At 51.7% G+C, this 18,287-nt stretch overlaps 1 protein-coding gene across 5 annotated transcripts in view; it reads right to left on the bottom strand.

Moving 5' to 3' along the window:
• Positions 1-18,287, bottom strand: part of LOC147638886 (putative plastid-lipid-associated protein 3, chloroplastic) — a 113,116-nt gene that overhangs the window by 29,635 nt on the left and 65,194 nt on the right. For 3 of the 5 annotated variants that reach the window (XM_086785324.1, XM_086785337.1, XM_086785335.1), the window contains exons 7-9: positions 17,030-17,093; positions 2,977-3,124; positions 2,600-2,870 (exon numbers count right to left, since the gene is read on the bottom strand). In XM_086785324.1, coding sequence (XP_086641450.1) covers positions 2,771-2,870; positions 2,977-3,124; positions 17,030-17,093 — 312 coding nt within the window. In that variant the 3' untranslated portion in view covers positions 2,600-2,770. Of the gene's footprint in view, positions 1-2,599; positions 2,871-2,976; positions 3,125-17,029; positions 17,094-18,287 lie in introns of those variants that run through there. The other 2 variants (XM_086785344.1, XM_086785328.1) reach the window with 2 other exon arrangements.

Here is an 18,287-nt window from a genome sequence, read left to right as displayed (position 1 = left end):
TACATACATACAAACGTATGGCTCCAAAAACCACCTAAGTCCCCTCAAGCATTGCTAGTTTCCATCAATCAAATGGGTTCACATGCTCATGGGCTCCTCTATCTAGATCTATGACTCTAATTGTTGCCGTACACCCAACTTCTAGCCTAACAAGTGCCTGGAACATCAATACAGCATTCAAGAGGGTTACATTGGTGTGCTAGACAAGCGCGATTGACTTGCGCAAGGCATGTCCCTAGACAAGGGGTCAAAAGGGACTAGGTGTCCAACCATGGGGCTTGCACTTTTCCTATAGAGTCATGTCCACGACATCTAAGTGCAGGATGCACGTGACATTCCTTGGCACCACGGGCCATGAATCAATACTCATGCTCATGTCCGTTTCCACCCCTAAAAACTCGTTTCCCTGTTTCCATTCCTCGAACATTTCCGTTCCCGTTTCTCGTTTCTGGTGACTATGGCTAACTCATTGGGGCTTACATGGTGACTATGGCTAACTCATTGGGGCTTACATGGAGGCAAGGGCTGGGGTCGGGGTCTTCTTTAGGTAGGTCTTCAATGTGTGCCCTACTGAGTGACACCAAAAACAACGCTTCTTGCGCTGGTATTTGGCCTTCTCTACTTGGCTCATCAGTTTACCTCCAAACTTTCCCTTCTTGGCCTTTGGTCAAACATAAACTTTGGTGCATTGTTTGAGTTCTTGGAGTTAGATGCTCATGAGTTCTAACCGGCGGGAGAACCCTCGGTTTGAATTTGGGTCTGGCCTATTGCATCCGCATTAGATGCCTTGGGTGTGTGGGCCTAAACCGCCTTCGTCTTTCCATCATTGTACTTCATTTCACTACTCTGGTATCGAAGCACATCACATGGTAATAAGGAAATATTCTTGCCAATGAGGGGAAATCAAACAAACTTAACATGTCAAAGTATGTAAGGTTTACATGTCAACATATAAAAGGTTTCATTAGGGGTCTATGATGTCCCCAAAAGGGCCAAAAATTGTCCCCCTCTAGAATTTTCTCTTCTTCTACTCTAGTAGGGCAGGCTAAAACATCCGCACATCCCAATAGATCTGCGTGTCAAGCCGTATAGGAATTGCCCCTCTTTGTCTGCGTCACATTTGCACAACTCTAAGGCCATGTAAGTAACCTCCTTGGCAAATTGAAGGACATGTCGCAAACTCTAATGCGAACCCCAAAACTCATCCTCGAGCACTTTGCACAAGTGAGAATGCCGACTGCAAGGTCCATGGGGTGAAACATCTGGACATCCCACTAGATCTGTGTGTCAAGCCCATATAGGAATTGCCCCTTCTTGTCCACGTCAAACTTGCACAATTGTAAGGCTAAGGTGAGTGACATTGAAGGAAAGGTTGTGAGCCTAGTGCAAACCCTAGAGTCTCTCAAGGGAAAGTGACAGTAAAAACAGCCATTCGAGATTCGTGACAAATTGGCCTGAACACTATGAGCATGGTGTGTGCCATGGAGCAATCTTGCCACCAAACAATGGAATCCCTTGTCAAATGATACTTAGCTAGTAGCACCTTTTTCCATATCCGTTCTATTGCAGAAAATATGTATCAAACTGAAGAATCCAAGAATGCAAAACATTAGGGTTGAGTTTACCGTCATAATTACTATTAGCCTCTTTGAAAAAGGGTTCCCTTAACTTGAAGATGCCGTTGTCTTGTTGTAGTCAAGGCCCAAGAGGAACTGATCATGCTCCTCCTATCATCGTGCAATATCTTTTGCTTGCTCACGTCACAACTCCTCGGCTACTTGTTGCCACACTTGGCCACGCCTTTGGGCATCTAGCTGCAACTCCATCTCGCGCATCACCATCTTGTGAGCATATTTAAACTTTTGTTGCTCAATAGCAAAAGCATGCTCTAAGGATAAAGAAGAAGAAGATTTGAAGAAGGGGGCCAAGGTGCAGGTGGTTGTTGGACAGCCACCCCACCACTGGGTCCAAATGCATTGTTGATCATAGATAGAAACATCTGTAACACCTGGTCTCCTGGGCAGAGAGAAAACTGCTCATGGCCTCGACGACGAAAAGGAAGAGGTAAGGTGCAATCGGACATCCCTTCCGAACCGAGTGGGAAAGGGAAAATCTGTCACCTCGGGCTCCCTAAATGAGGACCTGGCTATGCGAGGCTGAGTAGAGTCCTGAAACCCGAGAAGACGGGAGCCAGCCCGATGCACGATGGGGTAAGGGTGGGAGTGGCTTCTGGTTGAGGGTTCAACCATTGGTTACATAAATGGGGCCAGACAAGACAGAGCTTGCCCAGGCGGGAGAGAGGGCGGCGAACAGCGCGGCTGCACACAGAGGCAGCGGCGAACAGAGAGAGAGAGAGAGAGAGAGAGAGAGCCAACACATAGCACCTCGCAAATGCTCCATGAGTTCCGTGTATTATGCACCTTCAATGCCCCTCTAGGGGCACGCTCTCTAATGCAATGGCTCCCAAAGATTGTTACACACATAACATGAGAGGGTACATCTTAATCTTGAATTGGTTTGTTTAATGTGTGTAATTTTTCCACTGTGGATTAATCTTGCGGCCACAAGTTTTATACTAGTAGTAATATATAGTATTAGCTGTCTAGCAAAAGGATTAAGTTATGGATACCATAAAATATTTAAAAACCACACTTAACATTTTCAACATCCATCCACCTCACTTGCTTGAATACCGCTTTTCTCTACAAATGCATCCAATTTTAGGAAATGGGCACCCAGACACTAGAACTTTAGTATAACAAAGAAAATCTTACAACCCTTTACTTTTAACCCTTACAGACACAAACACTGATCCTTTGTCACCACGCCCAACACGCAAATCTTTGTCTAGAAATGTAGTGTCAACCCACCTGCCCAACAAGTAGCAAAAGAAGTTGTTTAACTTAATTCAGGTCCTAAAATTGGACACTTTCATTTTAATATATTTCTCAAAACACATGAAAGCATACTGCTTACCCTTGTGGATTGATCCAGCTAAGTGAAACTTTAGGAGCTGTCCACCCACCGATTCTAACCCAAAACTCCTCAAACACCACATCAAGTCTGACAGTTTCCTTGCCATTCACTGATGATGGAGCAGCCTTGCCTTTAATTGTAAGTGTACCTGAGGCAGGCAATCAACCTTAGTAAAAGGGAAAAAAAATGAAGATCTCACATTAAACACCCCTCAGATGCATATGCCATTTCTTCTGAGGACTTGCACAGGGCAGTTCAAGAGAGCTACATCCATTGAGAGATAAGGCCATTGAGTTTACAAACATGGAGGGATGCAACAGGGTAAAAGTAGGTACACGTCTATGTGGAGGTTCCAGTGCTTGGAGGTGATGGCCTTTGAGAATGTGCAAGCCTGATGAGGAAAGTGGACGTTCAGCATGAATAAGGCATGCAGATTATTCAGCATAAATGAGGCATGCAGGTTTTTCTAACTTAAATAAATAAATAAATAATAATAATAATGTGAGTAGGTTCTGAAATTACACGCCATCCCGTCCACTATGGGAGTGGGTACTGAAATTACATGTTTGCCTCTCTTGTGTGGTCAGCCAAAGACCAGCACAAGCAGGCCTTCAAGGAAAGGGCCAGAGCTAAGGATAACATTTATAAAAATAAGCAGTCCACCAACAGACTGATTGGCAGCAGAGAGAGCGGGGATAACAACCTTGGTTGAGGTGCTTAACTGAATTCAGAATTTTAATTTTCCTAGTACATCTATTACTATAACCCTAACTTTATTGGTTACACATTATCTTGGTCATAGGCCATAGTTATAAGAGCCTAGTATAGACAACAAAATATTAAAGCATTATTCCAACAATCTCCCTTTGAATGAGAATGTGGTTGTGATGATGAGTAACTTAACTCTTCAAAGTGATCCCCCTTTTAAAGGTTAAGTTCCCCTGTACTCCGAATAGATGTCTGCACATGAAGGACTTTAGTGAAGCTATCTCTGCCATTATTCAGTGTAAGATAAATAGATCAGTAGGGCGATTCAACCCTTCAAAGTGATCCCCCTTTTTTAAGGGTTCAGTTCTCCTGTACTCCGAATAGATGTCTGCACATGAAGGATATCTGTGCCATTATCCAGTGTAAGATAAAAACATCAGTAGGGAAATTCCACTTTATCTCTGAAGTGGTATTTTTTGCCAATGTGCTTGGTCTGTGCATGATCAATAGGGTTCTTTGCAAATGAAATGCATGATTAGTTATCACAACCAACCTGGACAGGACCTTTGATAGGAAGGCAAAGTGGTGTAGGTAATCTACAAAACAAATTGCTTCACAAATCTGCCATGTACTCCGTGTGCCTCTGTGCATAACAATGCATGGTGATTATCTATTTACCTACCCAAAGGAGATGCTACCATTTCCTAAAGAAAAGGTATAACCTGTAGTAGATTTCCTATCAAAGCTACCTTACTATCTACAAAGGCTGGAGCTGGAAATTCTGTCTATGGCTGAAGAATATACCCTAATACAATGTGTTGCTGATGTATCTCATTACACGCTTGGCTGCCTTTCAGTGCGTCTCTTGTTGTTGCCCTGTATGTTGATATATGTGCTATATACTGACTTACAACTCCCACTGCCTATGGTCTGATTTTGTGTATATGCGCTGTGCGCATGCTCTATGCTCCACACTCTCGGCCAAAGATGAGCCCTTTCTCCCTTCTTATATCTTTTTTCCCTAAGGGTATTTCTTTCACAAAACTCCACAAGCACTCAACAAACACATCACTCAGAATTGGTTCTCCAGATAAACCATGTGAAAACAACTTTATTAATCCACTTTAAGTCAATGCCAAACTCTTTGTAATTCTATCTATCATGTAGTCAATAGTAGTGCCTCCTTCATGGAACCTAGAGACTCAGTAGTGACCTACATTACCTTGATTTTCCCGAAGCTCAAGATTTAAAGCCTCCAAGGCTGCTTTTGGACCTCTATTCAGCGTTGGCTGTCGATCTGCTCCCGCGAGCTCCGCCTCGTCCCCCTCCCGTCTTGCTGCTTCTCGCCGTCGCGCGCCCCCCTCTCCCCCCCCCGCCTGTCCCCCGCCATCTCCTCCGCCTCCTTCCTCGCTTCCTCCCCCGCCATCCCCCCCCCCCCCCCCCCCCCCCCCCCCCCCCCCGCCTTCTCCTCCTCCGCCTCCTTCCTCGCTTCCTCCCCCGCCATCTCTACCCCCCCCCGCCTCCTTCCTCGCTTCCTCCCCCGCCATCTCCCCCCCCCCCCCCCGCCTTCTCCTCCGCTTCGCGGCTCTTCCCCCCGCCTTCTCCCTCTCCTCCCCCTCCGTCTCGCTCCTCCTCCCACCGCTAGCTCCCCCGCCTCAGCTCCCCCCTCCCCCCCCCCCCCCCCCCCCCCCCGCCTCTGCCCCCGCTATCCTCTCTCCTTCCGCCTCTCCGTTTCCTCGTAGGGCTGTGTCCCTCCCGTTGGTGACCCCGGTATCTGGCCTTTTCCCTCTAGAGGACTCCATGGAAGCCGCTCCGACTACCCCTGCCGATTCCGGTCTCCGTCTGGAGTTCACAGATGCAGATCATCAGTTGTTTGTTTCCACAGTATCCGCTCTTGAGGCCTCCTCCTTGGTCTGCAAGATAGTGGGTAGCCGTCCGATGCGGAGAGAGCTTCGCGACCTTCTGCAAGGCAGCCTCGTTGGCGTGCCTGCCAAGATCGTTAGCGTCGATTTTTTGGGACGTGGCTACTACCAGGTGGATTTCGGGTCCCCCCAGGCAGCTCAAACGGTGCTGGCTCGGAGCCCCATTGCCCTCCGCTCATCTCGGGCGTTCCTGGCGCGATGGACTCACGGTTTCGACCCCGCTTCTGACCCGCTAGCAGGCGCGACAGTTTTCCCCATCACTATCTGCTTTCCTGGACTCCGCAGGGAGTACTTGCCCCTCTTGTCATCCATTGGCAAGGCGTTCGGGGAGGTGGTGGAGACGCCTCAGACAGCGGCTTCAGTGATAGCTCGGGCAGCAGGACTCCCGGCCATTCGTGTTGTGGTTCCGTCCACCGGAGTCCCTCCCGAAGACGATCCTCCTCCCTTGTCTTTCTGGAGGACATCTGATACAGCGCGTGGAGTATTCGGGCCTCCCTGGCCAGTGCTACATCTGTCAGGAGATGGGCCACCTCGCACGCGCCTGTCCCCGCAAGGGGGTTCATCCTTCACGCTCTGCCGCCTCTGGACCCCCTTCAGGAGGCCCGAGGGGTGGCCAGACCGGACATCCCTGGCTCGTCTCAGCAGACGCCATCATCTGACGAGCAGGGCCCGGCGGAGGATGCCGCGCAGACCCAGGAGGCTGGCGGATGGCAGGAGGTTCGCCGGCGGAAACGCCCGGCCCGCAGGGACCGTCGCAGACGCCAGCAGGCAGCACAGGCTGGCGGACAGGCGACTCCGGCTGGCGTCCAGGCACCTACCCGCACTTATGCTCCAGTCAGGGATAGGCGGCCAACAGGTCCCACCCCGATGGACGAGGATTCAGTCTCAATGCCCGTTGAGGCCGCCGGTGGAGCCCTCCACGTGGAGACCCCGCTCCCGCCTCCCCCCGCGGGGGGCCCCGCCCCCTCCATGGAGCAGATTCCTGAGGATCCCGGGCCGCACTCTGCGACCGCCGGCCCCTCTTCCCCTCACTCGGAGAGCACTCCTTCCACCCCCCCTCTCCCCCCCCACCAGCCCCCCCCCTCCCGCCTCCCCCGGCGGCCCCCCCTGACACCTCTCCCTTGGCAGATGCCTCTCCATCCTCTCCTCGCTCTCCCCCCTCCTCTCCGCGAGCCACCATCCCTCCCTCGGCCTCTCCAGGATACTCCTTCAGACCGCCCACTGCCCCGGGGCAGCACAGCTGGGTAGGCCAGAGTTCCGTTCAGCATCTTTTCCACCGCCACTCCGGGCCGGTGGAGATGGCGATCCTAGCTTCGCCCGCCACAGAGTTCTCTCCAGCCTCCCCTGGGGGGCCCCCGCGAGTGATAGGGCTCCCAGTGGATTACGGTTTTTTCAGGTGTCTCCAGCTAGATGCTGGCCCGTTCGAGACACTGGTCTCGCCCTTGCGAGTTTGCGTGGTGTGCCATCCCTCTCGTTCTCCTTCAGGAGTGAGTAACATGGTGGCTTTCTCCTTTCCTCTTAGTGTTGCCCCAGACACAGCATGGGATTGCAACTCTGTAGAGGAAGTTTTGCGTGATTCAGATACTGGAGTTTTCTCACCACTTCAGTGACTTGGGGCTCACGGACTTATTGCAGACCCGATTACACTCAACCCGCATGAGCTTGTTTGGTATAGGAGATTGGCGGGCGGATCCGGTCCACACCTCAGTTGAGGCGGTGTTACTGTTTCTCCTCCACGCCGCCCCGAGGATGCAGCCTACCTTTAGATACATATATGCAGAGGATTGGTCTCACGCCTATGCCCTGGACAGGGCGAAGGTGGAGTGGGGCTGGACACAGAGACAGGTCACCCTCTTTTTGGAGAGACTCCGCACCCGGACAGACTGTGACTATTCTCCCTCCAAGCCGGCGCCCAAGACTCACAGAGTGGAGGGCAGCTCATCCGGGCCGGCTGAGAGGGGTGAGCCAGTGGCGGCTGCTTCACTTGCCATAGCTCATCCATGAGGATCCTCTCATGGAACATCCAGGGTCTTGGTGGACCTCGCTGCTACATCGGTCAGGGCAGACTTCGCCAGGAGATCCAGAGGGCTCTCGTTGTTTGGAGGACCCATAGATATCCTTTTCATCCAGGAGCACCACCTTTCTGCTGGGCGTACCCGCACCTGCGGGAAGATCTTGCCAGGCAGGAGTCACACTTTTTGGTCACCGGCATATGGCTCCCAGGGGAACCAGGGTGGAGTATGCATCTCAGTCAGTGAGCAGCTTCTATCCGAGGTTGTGGATTCTGGCACTCTGGTCCAGGGTCGAGCGCAGTGGATCATCCTTCGGGTTGGGGAAGACCGCATTGGCTTCCTCAACTTCTACGCCCCTAATGGGGCGACTGGGAGAGCTGAGTTCTGGAGCATCATTAGGCAGTCCCTCCCCATGGCAGACCATTGGTGCCTAGGGGGGGATTGCAACATGCTGGAGGATGCAGAGGACAGGATGGGGGGCAGCCAGGAGACCATTCATGGGCCGGAGCTCGCTGCCTGGGAGGAACTAGTGCTGCAGGTGAGAGGCCAGGATCCGTGGACTCTCCCGGAGTTTGGCAGGTTGCAGGGGAGTTTATCTTTCTCGCGCTCGGATAGACGGGCCACAGGAGTTAACCTTTCCCGCATCGACAGGTTTTACATTGATGAGTGGGCTTGCGATAGAGGTGGCACTGTGGGTATACTTGCAGGCTCCTCGTTTTCAGACCACTTTCCAGTGCTTCTCCAGATCGAGGACCCTACGAGAGGAGAGCGAGGCCAGAGCGTCCGGATTCCAGATTGTCTCATAGAGGAGCCCGAGATTGCGACCAGAGTTGAGCAGGTCTGGCAGGAGCTTCAGTTCAGGAGAGGATCGACAGCCAGCGATCTTGACAGGGGTCTGCAGGAGATCAATAGGATGCTCAGACAGGCTGCCCTGGACCGTCTGGAGGCTTTCAGAGAGCAGGAGAGGAGCCTGCGGAGGAGTCTAGCTTCCCTTCAGAGACTTCAGGAGAGGGATCCTACGAGCCCTTGGATTTCAGAGCAGATGGAGTCAGCTCGCACAAAGATTAGATCCATCGAGGAGAGGAGGGTGGAGTTCCGATTCCATGCTCGGGCTTCTTTTTGGACACAAGCTGGAGACAGAGTGACTCGAGATTTCTTTGAGGCGACAGGGCCTCGCTTCAGACGAGAGGGTCTCAGGCGTCTTCGGCAGGCTGATGGCCAAGTAGTGGTGGATCCCCCCAGGGTTCGGGCGATCGCCACATATTTTTACAGGGATCTGCTCTCTGCTGAGCCAGCAGATGTTAGGGTGAGAGAGGCTAGGGAGGCAGTCTGGAGCTTCACGAGACCGGTTGTGTCGGCCCATTTGCAGCACTCCCTTCTCTCCCCCTTCTCGGATACGGAACTGGAGGCGGCTCTTCAGGCACTTCCTCGGGGCAAATGCCCAGGAGAGGACGGTCTCTCAGTGGCTTTCTTCCAGAGGTACTGGGGTCTCTTGCATAGGGGTTTCAGATTGGCATTCCAGGAGATCATGGAGTCGGGAGACATGCCGGACAGCATGGTAGAGGGGTTGATCCACTTGATCCCCAAAGAGGGAGGAGACAGACTGGAGATTAGACAGTGGAGACCGATCACCTTGCTAGGCACAGCCTACAAGGTCCTAGCTAAGGCGATCAGCATGCGGCTTCAGCCTCACCTTCTGGACATCATCCACTCCACGCAGACAGGCTTCATCCAGGATAGGAGCATCCTGGATAACATCTTCTCTTTCTGGGAGGCTACGGCTTTGGCTAGATTTCAGCAAGAGGATCTGGCAGTGCTCCTTCTCGACTTCGAGAAGGCATATGATCGGGTGGACTGGGCCTTCTTGGAAGGCACTATGGAGAGGATGGACTTCCCCCCTCAGTGGATCCGTGGGGTCTCTGCACTCTACACATCGGCTCACAGCCAGCAGGTGCTGATACAGGGCATGCGCGGAGAGAGGTTCCAGCTCTCGCGCTCGGTACGGCACGGGTGCCCCTTGGCACCCTTTCTTTTTCTTTTTGTGGCGGAGGCCATGAGCACTTTCTTGACGGCACAGGATACAGGTTTGCGGGGCCTCTAGCTCCCCATCCGCACCTCGGAGGAGCTCCTAGACTCGGAGTTTGCGGATGACACTGCTGTCTATCTTCAGGGAGGGGAGGAGAACCTCCGCCGCTTCGCCTCAGCCATGGACAGGTTTTGCAGAGCTTCGGGCGCTTTGATCAACTGGCACAAGTCGTGTGGGTTGTGGGTCAGTTCTGTGCCCCCCCCCGACTTGGAGGCTAGTTGATGGGTTTCAATGGCTGCCCCCTGGCACTACAGTGCGCTATTTGGGATGCTATGTGGGCATTGACATATCTCCGGAGCAGCAGATAGCCCCCCTTCTTTTGAGCATTCGGAAGAAGCTTCTGCATTGGAGTACCGCTCGTTTATCTCTGGCTGGCCGAGTGGTTGTGGCCAACCAGGTTTTGCTTGCTACCATGTGGTACATCACTTCTTGCTGGGCCTTCTCTCGGGCGTGCATTGGCCAAGTGCAGAGGCTCATCAGGAACTTTCTTTGGTCCGGTGGCGACGGGCGGCCCGCCAGGGCCAAGGTGGCATGGGCTGTGATCACTCAGCCGAGGGAGAGAGGCGGCCTGGGCATAGTTGATCCTATTTGTCAGAGCCAAGCTTTGCTTGGCAAGTTGGTGGTTCGTGGCCTCCTACCAGGCACTGAGCCGTGGAAGGAGTTTCTTGTTTCCAGGATTCTCAGCCGCACTCCTTCTCTTAGCGGCCCCTGGACCCCCAGCATCAGGTGGATCTTTACAGAGCAGCGATCCAGAGGAGTGGGCCTTGGCTTCGAGGAGCGTTTTGCAGCTAGCCTTCTAAGGGCCTGGGAGCATCTGAGGCCGTCACTCTTCCAGACTCCCCCGGGCACCGATGAGGAGCGCCTGAGGCAGCCATTGATCTGGAACCCCTTGATCCGACTTCCCAGTGGTCATATGGTTGGATCGCGATCTCACATGTCGTGGGGCCCGTTGAGCTCCGGCCCAGCCCAGTCCCTAGACGACTGGATATGTTTTCAGCAGCTGCCTCTAGAGGTTCAGGAGAGGAGACTCAGCGGGATGAGGGGCAGAGAGTTGATGAGGCAGGACATTGAGGCGGCCATCCCCCGGGAGTGGCGGACTCCAGTACAGGACCCTCCACCTCCACAGTGGATGGGCGTCTTTACTCGGCATGAGATCCTTCTAGCGGTTTGCGGCTCAGCAGAGAGAGTCGCCCCACTCACTTTCGAGGTGGGAGAGGGAGGCCAGCTTCAGAGGACCCGACTAGATTTGGATGAGTTCCAGGGTTGTATCTTTCAGAGGGTGCGGGTGGTCGGCTTTCATCAGAGACAGTGGCATGTAGACCCCTCACCGGCCTCGATAGGGGAGGACTATTCTTGGAGATTATGAGCTTGGGACAGCAGGCCTCTTATTCGCCTTCAGTGGGATCCAGGCGAGTGGCTTTGGCGAGATCCTTACTCGGCCCCTACCAGCCCAGGCACCCCCTTTTTTCAGTACACAGCGAGGCTGGGGTGGCGGATCCAGAGGCACAGGATAGCGGGCACCCCGGTGGCGGCCGAGCATTGGCGGCAGCGACAGGGGCTCTCCCCTGCCTTCCTTAGGGACTTCTGGCAGCACCTTTGGGCCAGCTTCCGGCCCCGGAAGGTGACGCTTTTTCTCTGGCTTACAGCGCATAGAGGACTGGCTGTGGGGGCTTGGCTAGCTTTTGGCAGACACCCAGCGTCCTGCGCGCGGTGCGGCCATGCATAGGAGTCGCAGCGGCACTGCTTATGGGATTGCCCACAGGCACAGCAGGTCTGGCAGCGCGCTCTGAGGATGGTTTTTGCAGGCTCGCCAGGTGAGATGATGGTGACGTGGGGTGCGGTGGCTTGGGCCACAGACAGCGGCCCGGCCCTTGGATACGAGGACGTCCCTGGCAGTGTGACCATCCAGGTCTCTGACAGGGCGATGGCGGTGGTTCCTACGCCAAACTTCTCTTCGGCAGTCTCCCAGGAGGGGGACGGGCACAGATGGGAGATGATCAGCAGCATGACGGCTTGGCACATATGGAGAGCCCGATGCAGGGAGGCCATAGACCGCCAGGCGACTCCACCGGCGGAGGTCATACAGGCCCTCTGGGTGGACATCATTCACACCTTGAGAGGACACTGGGGAAACTTCAGGGCGACTCGGATCGCATGAGAGGTCGCCGCAAGGCGTTCCTCCGCACTTGGCAGCCTGGCCCTTTCCTCATCGCGAGGGGCGAGGATGTCACTTGGCACTACAGGCCTCCAGTTTGGCTCTTCTCACCTCCCGCATGTATTACTAGGTAGCCCCCCCCAGAGAACGGCCAGCCACGGGGGTGGAGCTCCGGTGTTCACTGTGTTTATTATCCCTCCTTGTGAGGTGAGCTTTGTAGCCTTATGGCGTTTTCTCATTAACTAATAGAAGGATCGTTTTTCCAAAAAAAAAAAAAAGCCTCCAAGGCTGCATAACCTGTGATTAAGCAATAAAACCAACAAAGGAGACAAATAAGAAAATGGGTCCCCAAACAACCCAGGGTAACTCAAAGCACGCATCAGATCAGCAGATCCATGACCACGAAGGATTGTGGCTATCGGCTCACCACCGAGCCATAGGCTCCATTCAAGAGCCACCCACCAAGCCTGAGGTCCGAACTACAGCTTACACGCTGGGATAGGCCTCTCCCTGCCGCGTGGCTACCTCCTTGTTCCACTAATGACCCCTGAGGTCACTTATATAACAAGGGATCTGCCAATACTGTAACTTGCTATTATGGCTCTTACTTTATCAGTAAGCTGCCAACTTGCCATACCTAGCCCATAGGTTACTATCTTGACTCAAGGTCAATTCACACCTCATCCATGCTACCACCTTTGACCGAGCGTGGCCATTCAAGCCCACACTCTACTAAACCCTAACCTAGGGCTTAGCCGTATGCCCAAACCCGAGTTAACTAATCCTAGCTAGTTCGGGATGTGACATCATCCCCCCCCCCCGCTTTTAGATTTGCATCCTCGTGAGTCCATAAAAGAAGAGAACTGTGGTAAGCAAACAATTATCGCTCATAGGATTATTTTTAAAACCTCCAAAATTTCTCTAAAAGGAGATCCTCATCTCATGTTTTCAGTATTACTAGGATACGAGGTTCTATGTACTGGAGGTTGTCCTTGTGTAGGCAATTCTCATTGCATAAATGGTTGAGAGGGTGTTCCTATTTAATGAGTTACATTGGATCTATCCATGAAATTATAATTAGTTTGTAAGCCCTGAGCTTGTCTTTGTTGATGGTTACGCTTAATAAAGCATTGGTCCTCTGTATGATTGTTTCTCAAACAGTGATTGCAAAAGAGAGTCCGAGGCTGGTCTGGAACAATCCTAGATGTTGTTAGACATTCCGTAGCCAAAAGGCCATATCCGTGGCACTTCCCACACCAAATGTTCAATCTAGGTGGGTTTTGAGGGTTAGCCACATTTTGTGGTGCTATAGCATATACTCCCTTTTCTTGCAGGTGTATTGCACTAGTGTATTGCACTAAGAATCTCTTCTTTAAATTTTCCTAATGAGTTTGTCACTATTTTAGTAACCTTAGCCTCACTTAAAGGCATTTGAGGAATACCCGTTTGAACCATGTAATCTAGTGCTGACACATAGGGATTATATATGCAACATAGCCAGACACATTAGAGCCCATCACGGCTTGTCCTTGTGCACTCGTTCTAGGCATGGTGGGCATCCCATAAGCTTGTGGTGGCTTCGTTGACTTTACTTGTGAAGGTTGTGGAGGTCTAGGATCCTGTAATAACTCTCGGCATCTCTATTGACTCAATTGGACCTCTTCCCAATATCTCGCTTCTTGTTTTGCGCCTGCTAATGTAGCAAGACGCCTAAGACTAACATGCATTTGGGCTTCTAAATTACGCAACCCATCAGTAAACCTTTTTTTTTTCCGGCGAAAAGATCCTTCGAAAATTAGCCGCAAAGAGCTAAAGTACATCCACGACGGGCTAAATACAGTCTCACCTCATATAAGGGCAGGAGACAAATGATCAATGGGGAAGAGGTGCTTCTCCTCCGGCTGGCCGCTCTGTGAGGAGAAGGAAATGATCAATGGGGAAGAGATGCTTCTCCTCCGGCTGGCCGCTCTGTGAGGAGAAGGCTATCTCATAAGGGAAGGGGGGGGGGGGGAGAACCATACAAGTGGTCTGTAATGCCAAATGGGGTCACCGCCTCTATCTTCGAGGAAAGGACCAAGCCTCCAAGTCTCAAGAAGGATTCCCACCACTTCCACATGCGGTCAGAACCTCCTTGCACCTTCCCCCACTGACCACGGAGAGTGTGAATGATATCAAGCCATATGCTCCTGATGGTCTTAGCCAGCAAAGTGTGGGTACCCTCAATGGCCTTGCTGCATCTAGCACGGCAGATGTGCCAGGCTGCTATGCTACTGCAAATCTCCCATCGTTGGCATGAGCCTGGTCGCCAGACACCCGCCAGTGGGGCTGTGACTGGTACTGCTGCAATACAATGGTGGGAGACCTGAAGGGCTAGTCCTCCCCCATCCTCCTCGTAAGTCCTGACCACTCTAGCCTCAGTGGCCCAAGCAACAGTACCCCAAGTGATGATCCGGGTCGATGCCTTGTCCATAGCGAAGATGCGGAGAATCCACTGCCAAATTTGCTAAGCCTTCGGGCAATCCCAAAGGCAATGTTGCTGAGACTCCTGAGGGTGGCCGCACCTCGGGCAAGCTTCTGACCAACCTCCGACTGCCAGCCAAGTACCAACCGCCAGACTCTTGCGTGCCGTGAGCCAAAGAGAGTGATCTTCCTTGGCCGAAAGCTATCCCAAAGCCTCTTCCAGAAATCTTAAAGGAAGCGCTATGATAGGCCCTGAGACTACCAGTGTGTTGCTGCTACGGTGTGCCATCTATCTCAGGCATCTAGATCCTGCAGTAAAGCTGAGTTGTATATGCAAAGAAAAGGGCATCCAGAGTCTCCACCAGATCTGTGGGATCATGCCAAGTCCACTCTCCAAGGTCCCCCAACCGCATGAGAGGTCGACACTCCCAAATCCATAGCTGCCAAAGTCTCTCCCTGGCCACCTTGGCCGGTGCTGGATCTATGTGCCATGCTCATGCCCAAAAACCAATCACCCTCACCCTCTGCAAGGTGCAACCTCTAAAATCCTCCAAGGGGTGCTCTGATCTCTCTAGTCTGCCATGGGATCCAATAGAAAAAGTGAGCAGACCACTGTCCTCATCTGCTCCATGGACCGCCACGAGGATATCGTGTCTTGTGAACACGCCTGGCCACACCGAGGGGGTCGGGTCTGGAATAGGAGTCAGTCACTCCTGAGGAATAGCTGAGTCGATGTCAATGCTAAGCCTGTCTCTACCACGGATCCCTGTCAGGCCTCTCTCCAGCTTCACCTGAGGTAACTGCCCATGTGCAATCCAATCTCCGAGAGACCTGGCTAGTCCCATGCTCGAGGCGCCCCAGCATATATGCGGTCGGGCCCCTAGCATGTGCCCAATGGGTAAACGGATCACGGGGTTCCAGATCAAAGGCTGCTGAAGCTGCTCCTCTGAGCCACTGGAACAATCTGTTTGAGGGCTGATCCCAACAAGCACGAAGTAGACTGGCTGCGAATTTGTCCTCAAAGGCAGGACTAAAACCACGAGCTCGCATCTCTATGAAGATCCATCTGGTACTTTGCGGCCACGGGCCTCCAAGGCTCGCAGTGCGGACTAAAATCTGAGCCAAGAGGAAATCCTTCTAGGCTCACCACCGAGTAGGTGTCCTCTGACAATCAACTTGCCCAGCAGGGCACGACTCTGTATAGCTGGATCAATGAGGCCAAGCCCCCCTCTACTACGTGGTTGAATGATCACTCTCCATGCCACCTTGGCCCTGGCTGGCCTCCCATCACTTCCGGCCCACAAGAAGTTCCGGATCAAACGTTGTACCTGGCCAATACATGCCCGAGAAAAGGCCCAGCACAAGGTGATGTACCACATGGTGGCAAGCAGTACCTGGTTCGCCGCCACTCTGCTTGCTAGGGATAGCCTCGCTGAGCTTCAATATAAAAACTTCTTCCGAATACTCAGAAGAAGCGGAGGGAGCTGCTGCTCGAGAGAGATATCAATGCCAACCTGGCAATCGAGGTATCGGACTAGAGTGCCCCTCAGGATCCACTGGAAAGCCTCAACTGGTCGTCGCCAAGTCAGGGTGGGTGTTGAGCCTATCCAAAAACCACACGACTTGTGGCAGTTGATCTGCGCTCCTGATGCACGGCAGAAAATTTCTATCGCCTCCGCAAATCTTTGGAGATTCCCAACATCTCCAGCAAGGTAGGTTGTTGTGCCGTTTGCAAACTCTGAGTCCAGCAGCTCCTCTTGCGTGCGGAGGGGAAGGCGCAATCCCTGAAGTCCAAGCTCCTCAGCGGAGAGAAAACTACTCATGGCCTTGGCAACAAATAGAAAGAGGTACGGTGCCAAAGGAGAGCCCTGTCAAACCTAGCGGGAAAGGGAGAATCTGTCACCTCGGGCTCCCTGAATGAGAACCTGGCTGTGAGATGTTGAATAAAGTCCTGAGACTCCACAAATCCACTCCATGGAGAATCCCATCCGGCTCATAGTGCCCTCCAAAAAGATCAAATCCACCTTGTGATAAGCTTTCTTAAAGTCTAGGAGTAGCACAATGAGGTCCTGCTACCGCATCCTAGCCGAAGTTATTGCCTCCCAAAAGGTAAAGATGTTGTCCAAAATGCTCCGATCCTAAACAAAACCAGTTTGAGTGTCATGGATCAAGTTTGGGAGAGAAGGCTGAAGTCGCCTCTTAATGGCCTTGGCCAAAATCTTATAGGCTGTCCCTAGAAGGGTGACGGGTCTCCACTACCGGATCTCCAATCTATCAGCACTCTCCTTTGGAATTAAATGTATCAAGCCCTCGGTGAGCCTCTCTGGCATGGCACCTGTGAGCTTAATCTCATTGAAGGCAACGCGAAGGCCACCTTCCATGAGGTCCCAATGGCAAAGAAAGAAAGAAACAGAAAGCCCATCCACCCCCGGGCATTTGCCCTTGGGTAATGTCTTCACCGCCTCCAGAAAGACCGAAGGGAGGGGGGAACCACCTATTTTGAAAACCATTTTGTGTTAGAATAGCACTCCATAGAGCAGACATGATATCCAAGTGAATCAATAACGGTCGAGAATAAGCATGGAAATTCCAAAACAAAATCTGAGCTGAGATCATACCATCTTTCCCAAAAAACATGAAATCTGCAATGTTTTTAGTGGTCAAGAATAAGCATCAAGCATGATAATTCCAAAACAAAAGCTGATCGTACCATCTTTCCCAAAAAATGTGAAATCTGCAATGTTTTTAGCTTCACCCTGCTCAACATCAATCACCTGAGAAAGAACATCAAGAACAAAACAAAACAAAAATAAGAACAACTGTTCTGCACAAACTAGATTGAATATTATGTTAATCCTAAAAGCTTGTGCACGCTCAAAAAGTTTAATATGGTATATGCATTGGGAGATGTGCAGCCCCAACTTTCATTTTGTGAAGGTATTGCATATGAGAATAATGCAACATTTACCATTTCAAAGATACGACGAAAAGCGAGCATATGCCAAGCTGGCCTTAGTGTACACTGATCTTGTGGGTCCCATTTTGGGTGATATGAAGTACATTCTCACCTCCATTGATGATTAATCTAGAGAGGTGTGGAGAGGGGGTGAATATAAGATCAATCAGCTTACTGTTTTTTTATAAACAACAAAGCATGAAAGAACAGTTTTCAACAGCTTACACACCTCAACACAATGGTGTGGTAGAGAGGAAAAATCAACATTTGGTCGAGGCAGCAAGATGTATTGTCAAGAAAATGATTATTCCCAGCAGTTTTTGGATTCAATCTGTTACTACAGCACCCTATATAATTAGCATATGCCCAACTATAGCCAAAAGCACTCTTCTCAGATTAGTCCTAGTTTAACATAGATATTTTTCCTCACCGGCCGGGAGAACCATTAATTTTTCCAAAGACCAGCTTCTCTTCCTCCAAGCTGATTTCAACAAAGAGCTAAAGACCACTCTCATTGGCAGAGCCTATGGGTCTCATCCCTCCTGATCTCAGGTGCCAGAGATTGGATTTTGGCAGCATTGCCCTCAGATTTGGCCTCGCATTTCATTGACACCCCTTTACTTGGAAGAGGATTCTTCCAAGTCGACTTCAATTCACAGGACGCCACTTCTCAGGCACTTGCTGGCAGCCCATTTCCTCTTGGCCCAAGGAAACTCTTCTTTATCCAGTACCGGTGGAATTTCGACCTTGTGGCAGAGGGCTGTAACCACACTCCATTTTTTCTCAAATTCAGTAGCCTTCCCCGGATATATTGGAAGCTGTTGGCCTCCATAGGATCAGCATTTGGGCAGTTGGATGTACCCGTCCTTCCAGAATCACCTTCCACAACTGTAGCAGCAGTTACCGCCAGTCTCGTTGGGGTATCTCGAGTCATAGTCCTCATAAGCAATCCCTCTATCACTAAATTAAGCCCCCTCTTGGTTTAGCACCAAAAAAAACTCACTCATGCTTT

This window comes from Cibotium barometz, chromosome 4 (assembly GCF_041138505.1).
Source record: "Cibotium barometz isolate CiBa-2024 chromosome 4, ASM4113850v1, whole genome shotgun sequence".
Taxonomy (NCBI): Eukaryota; Viridiplantae; Streptophyta; class Polypodiopsida; order Cyatheales; family Cibotiaceae; genus Cibotium; species Cibotium barometz.
This window is presented reverse-complemented; position numbering and strand designations above follow the sequence as displayed.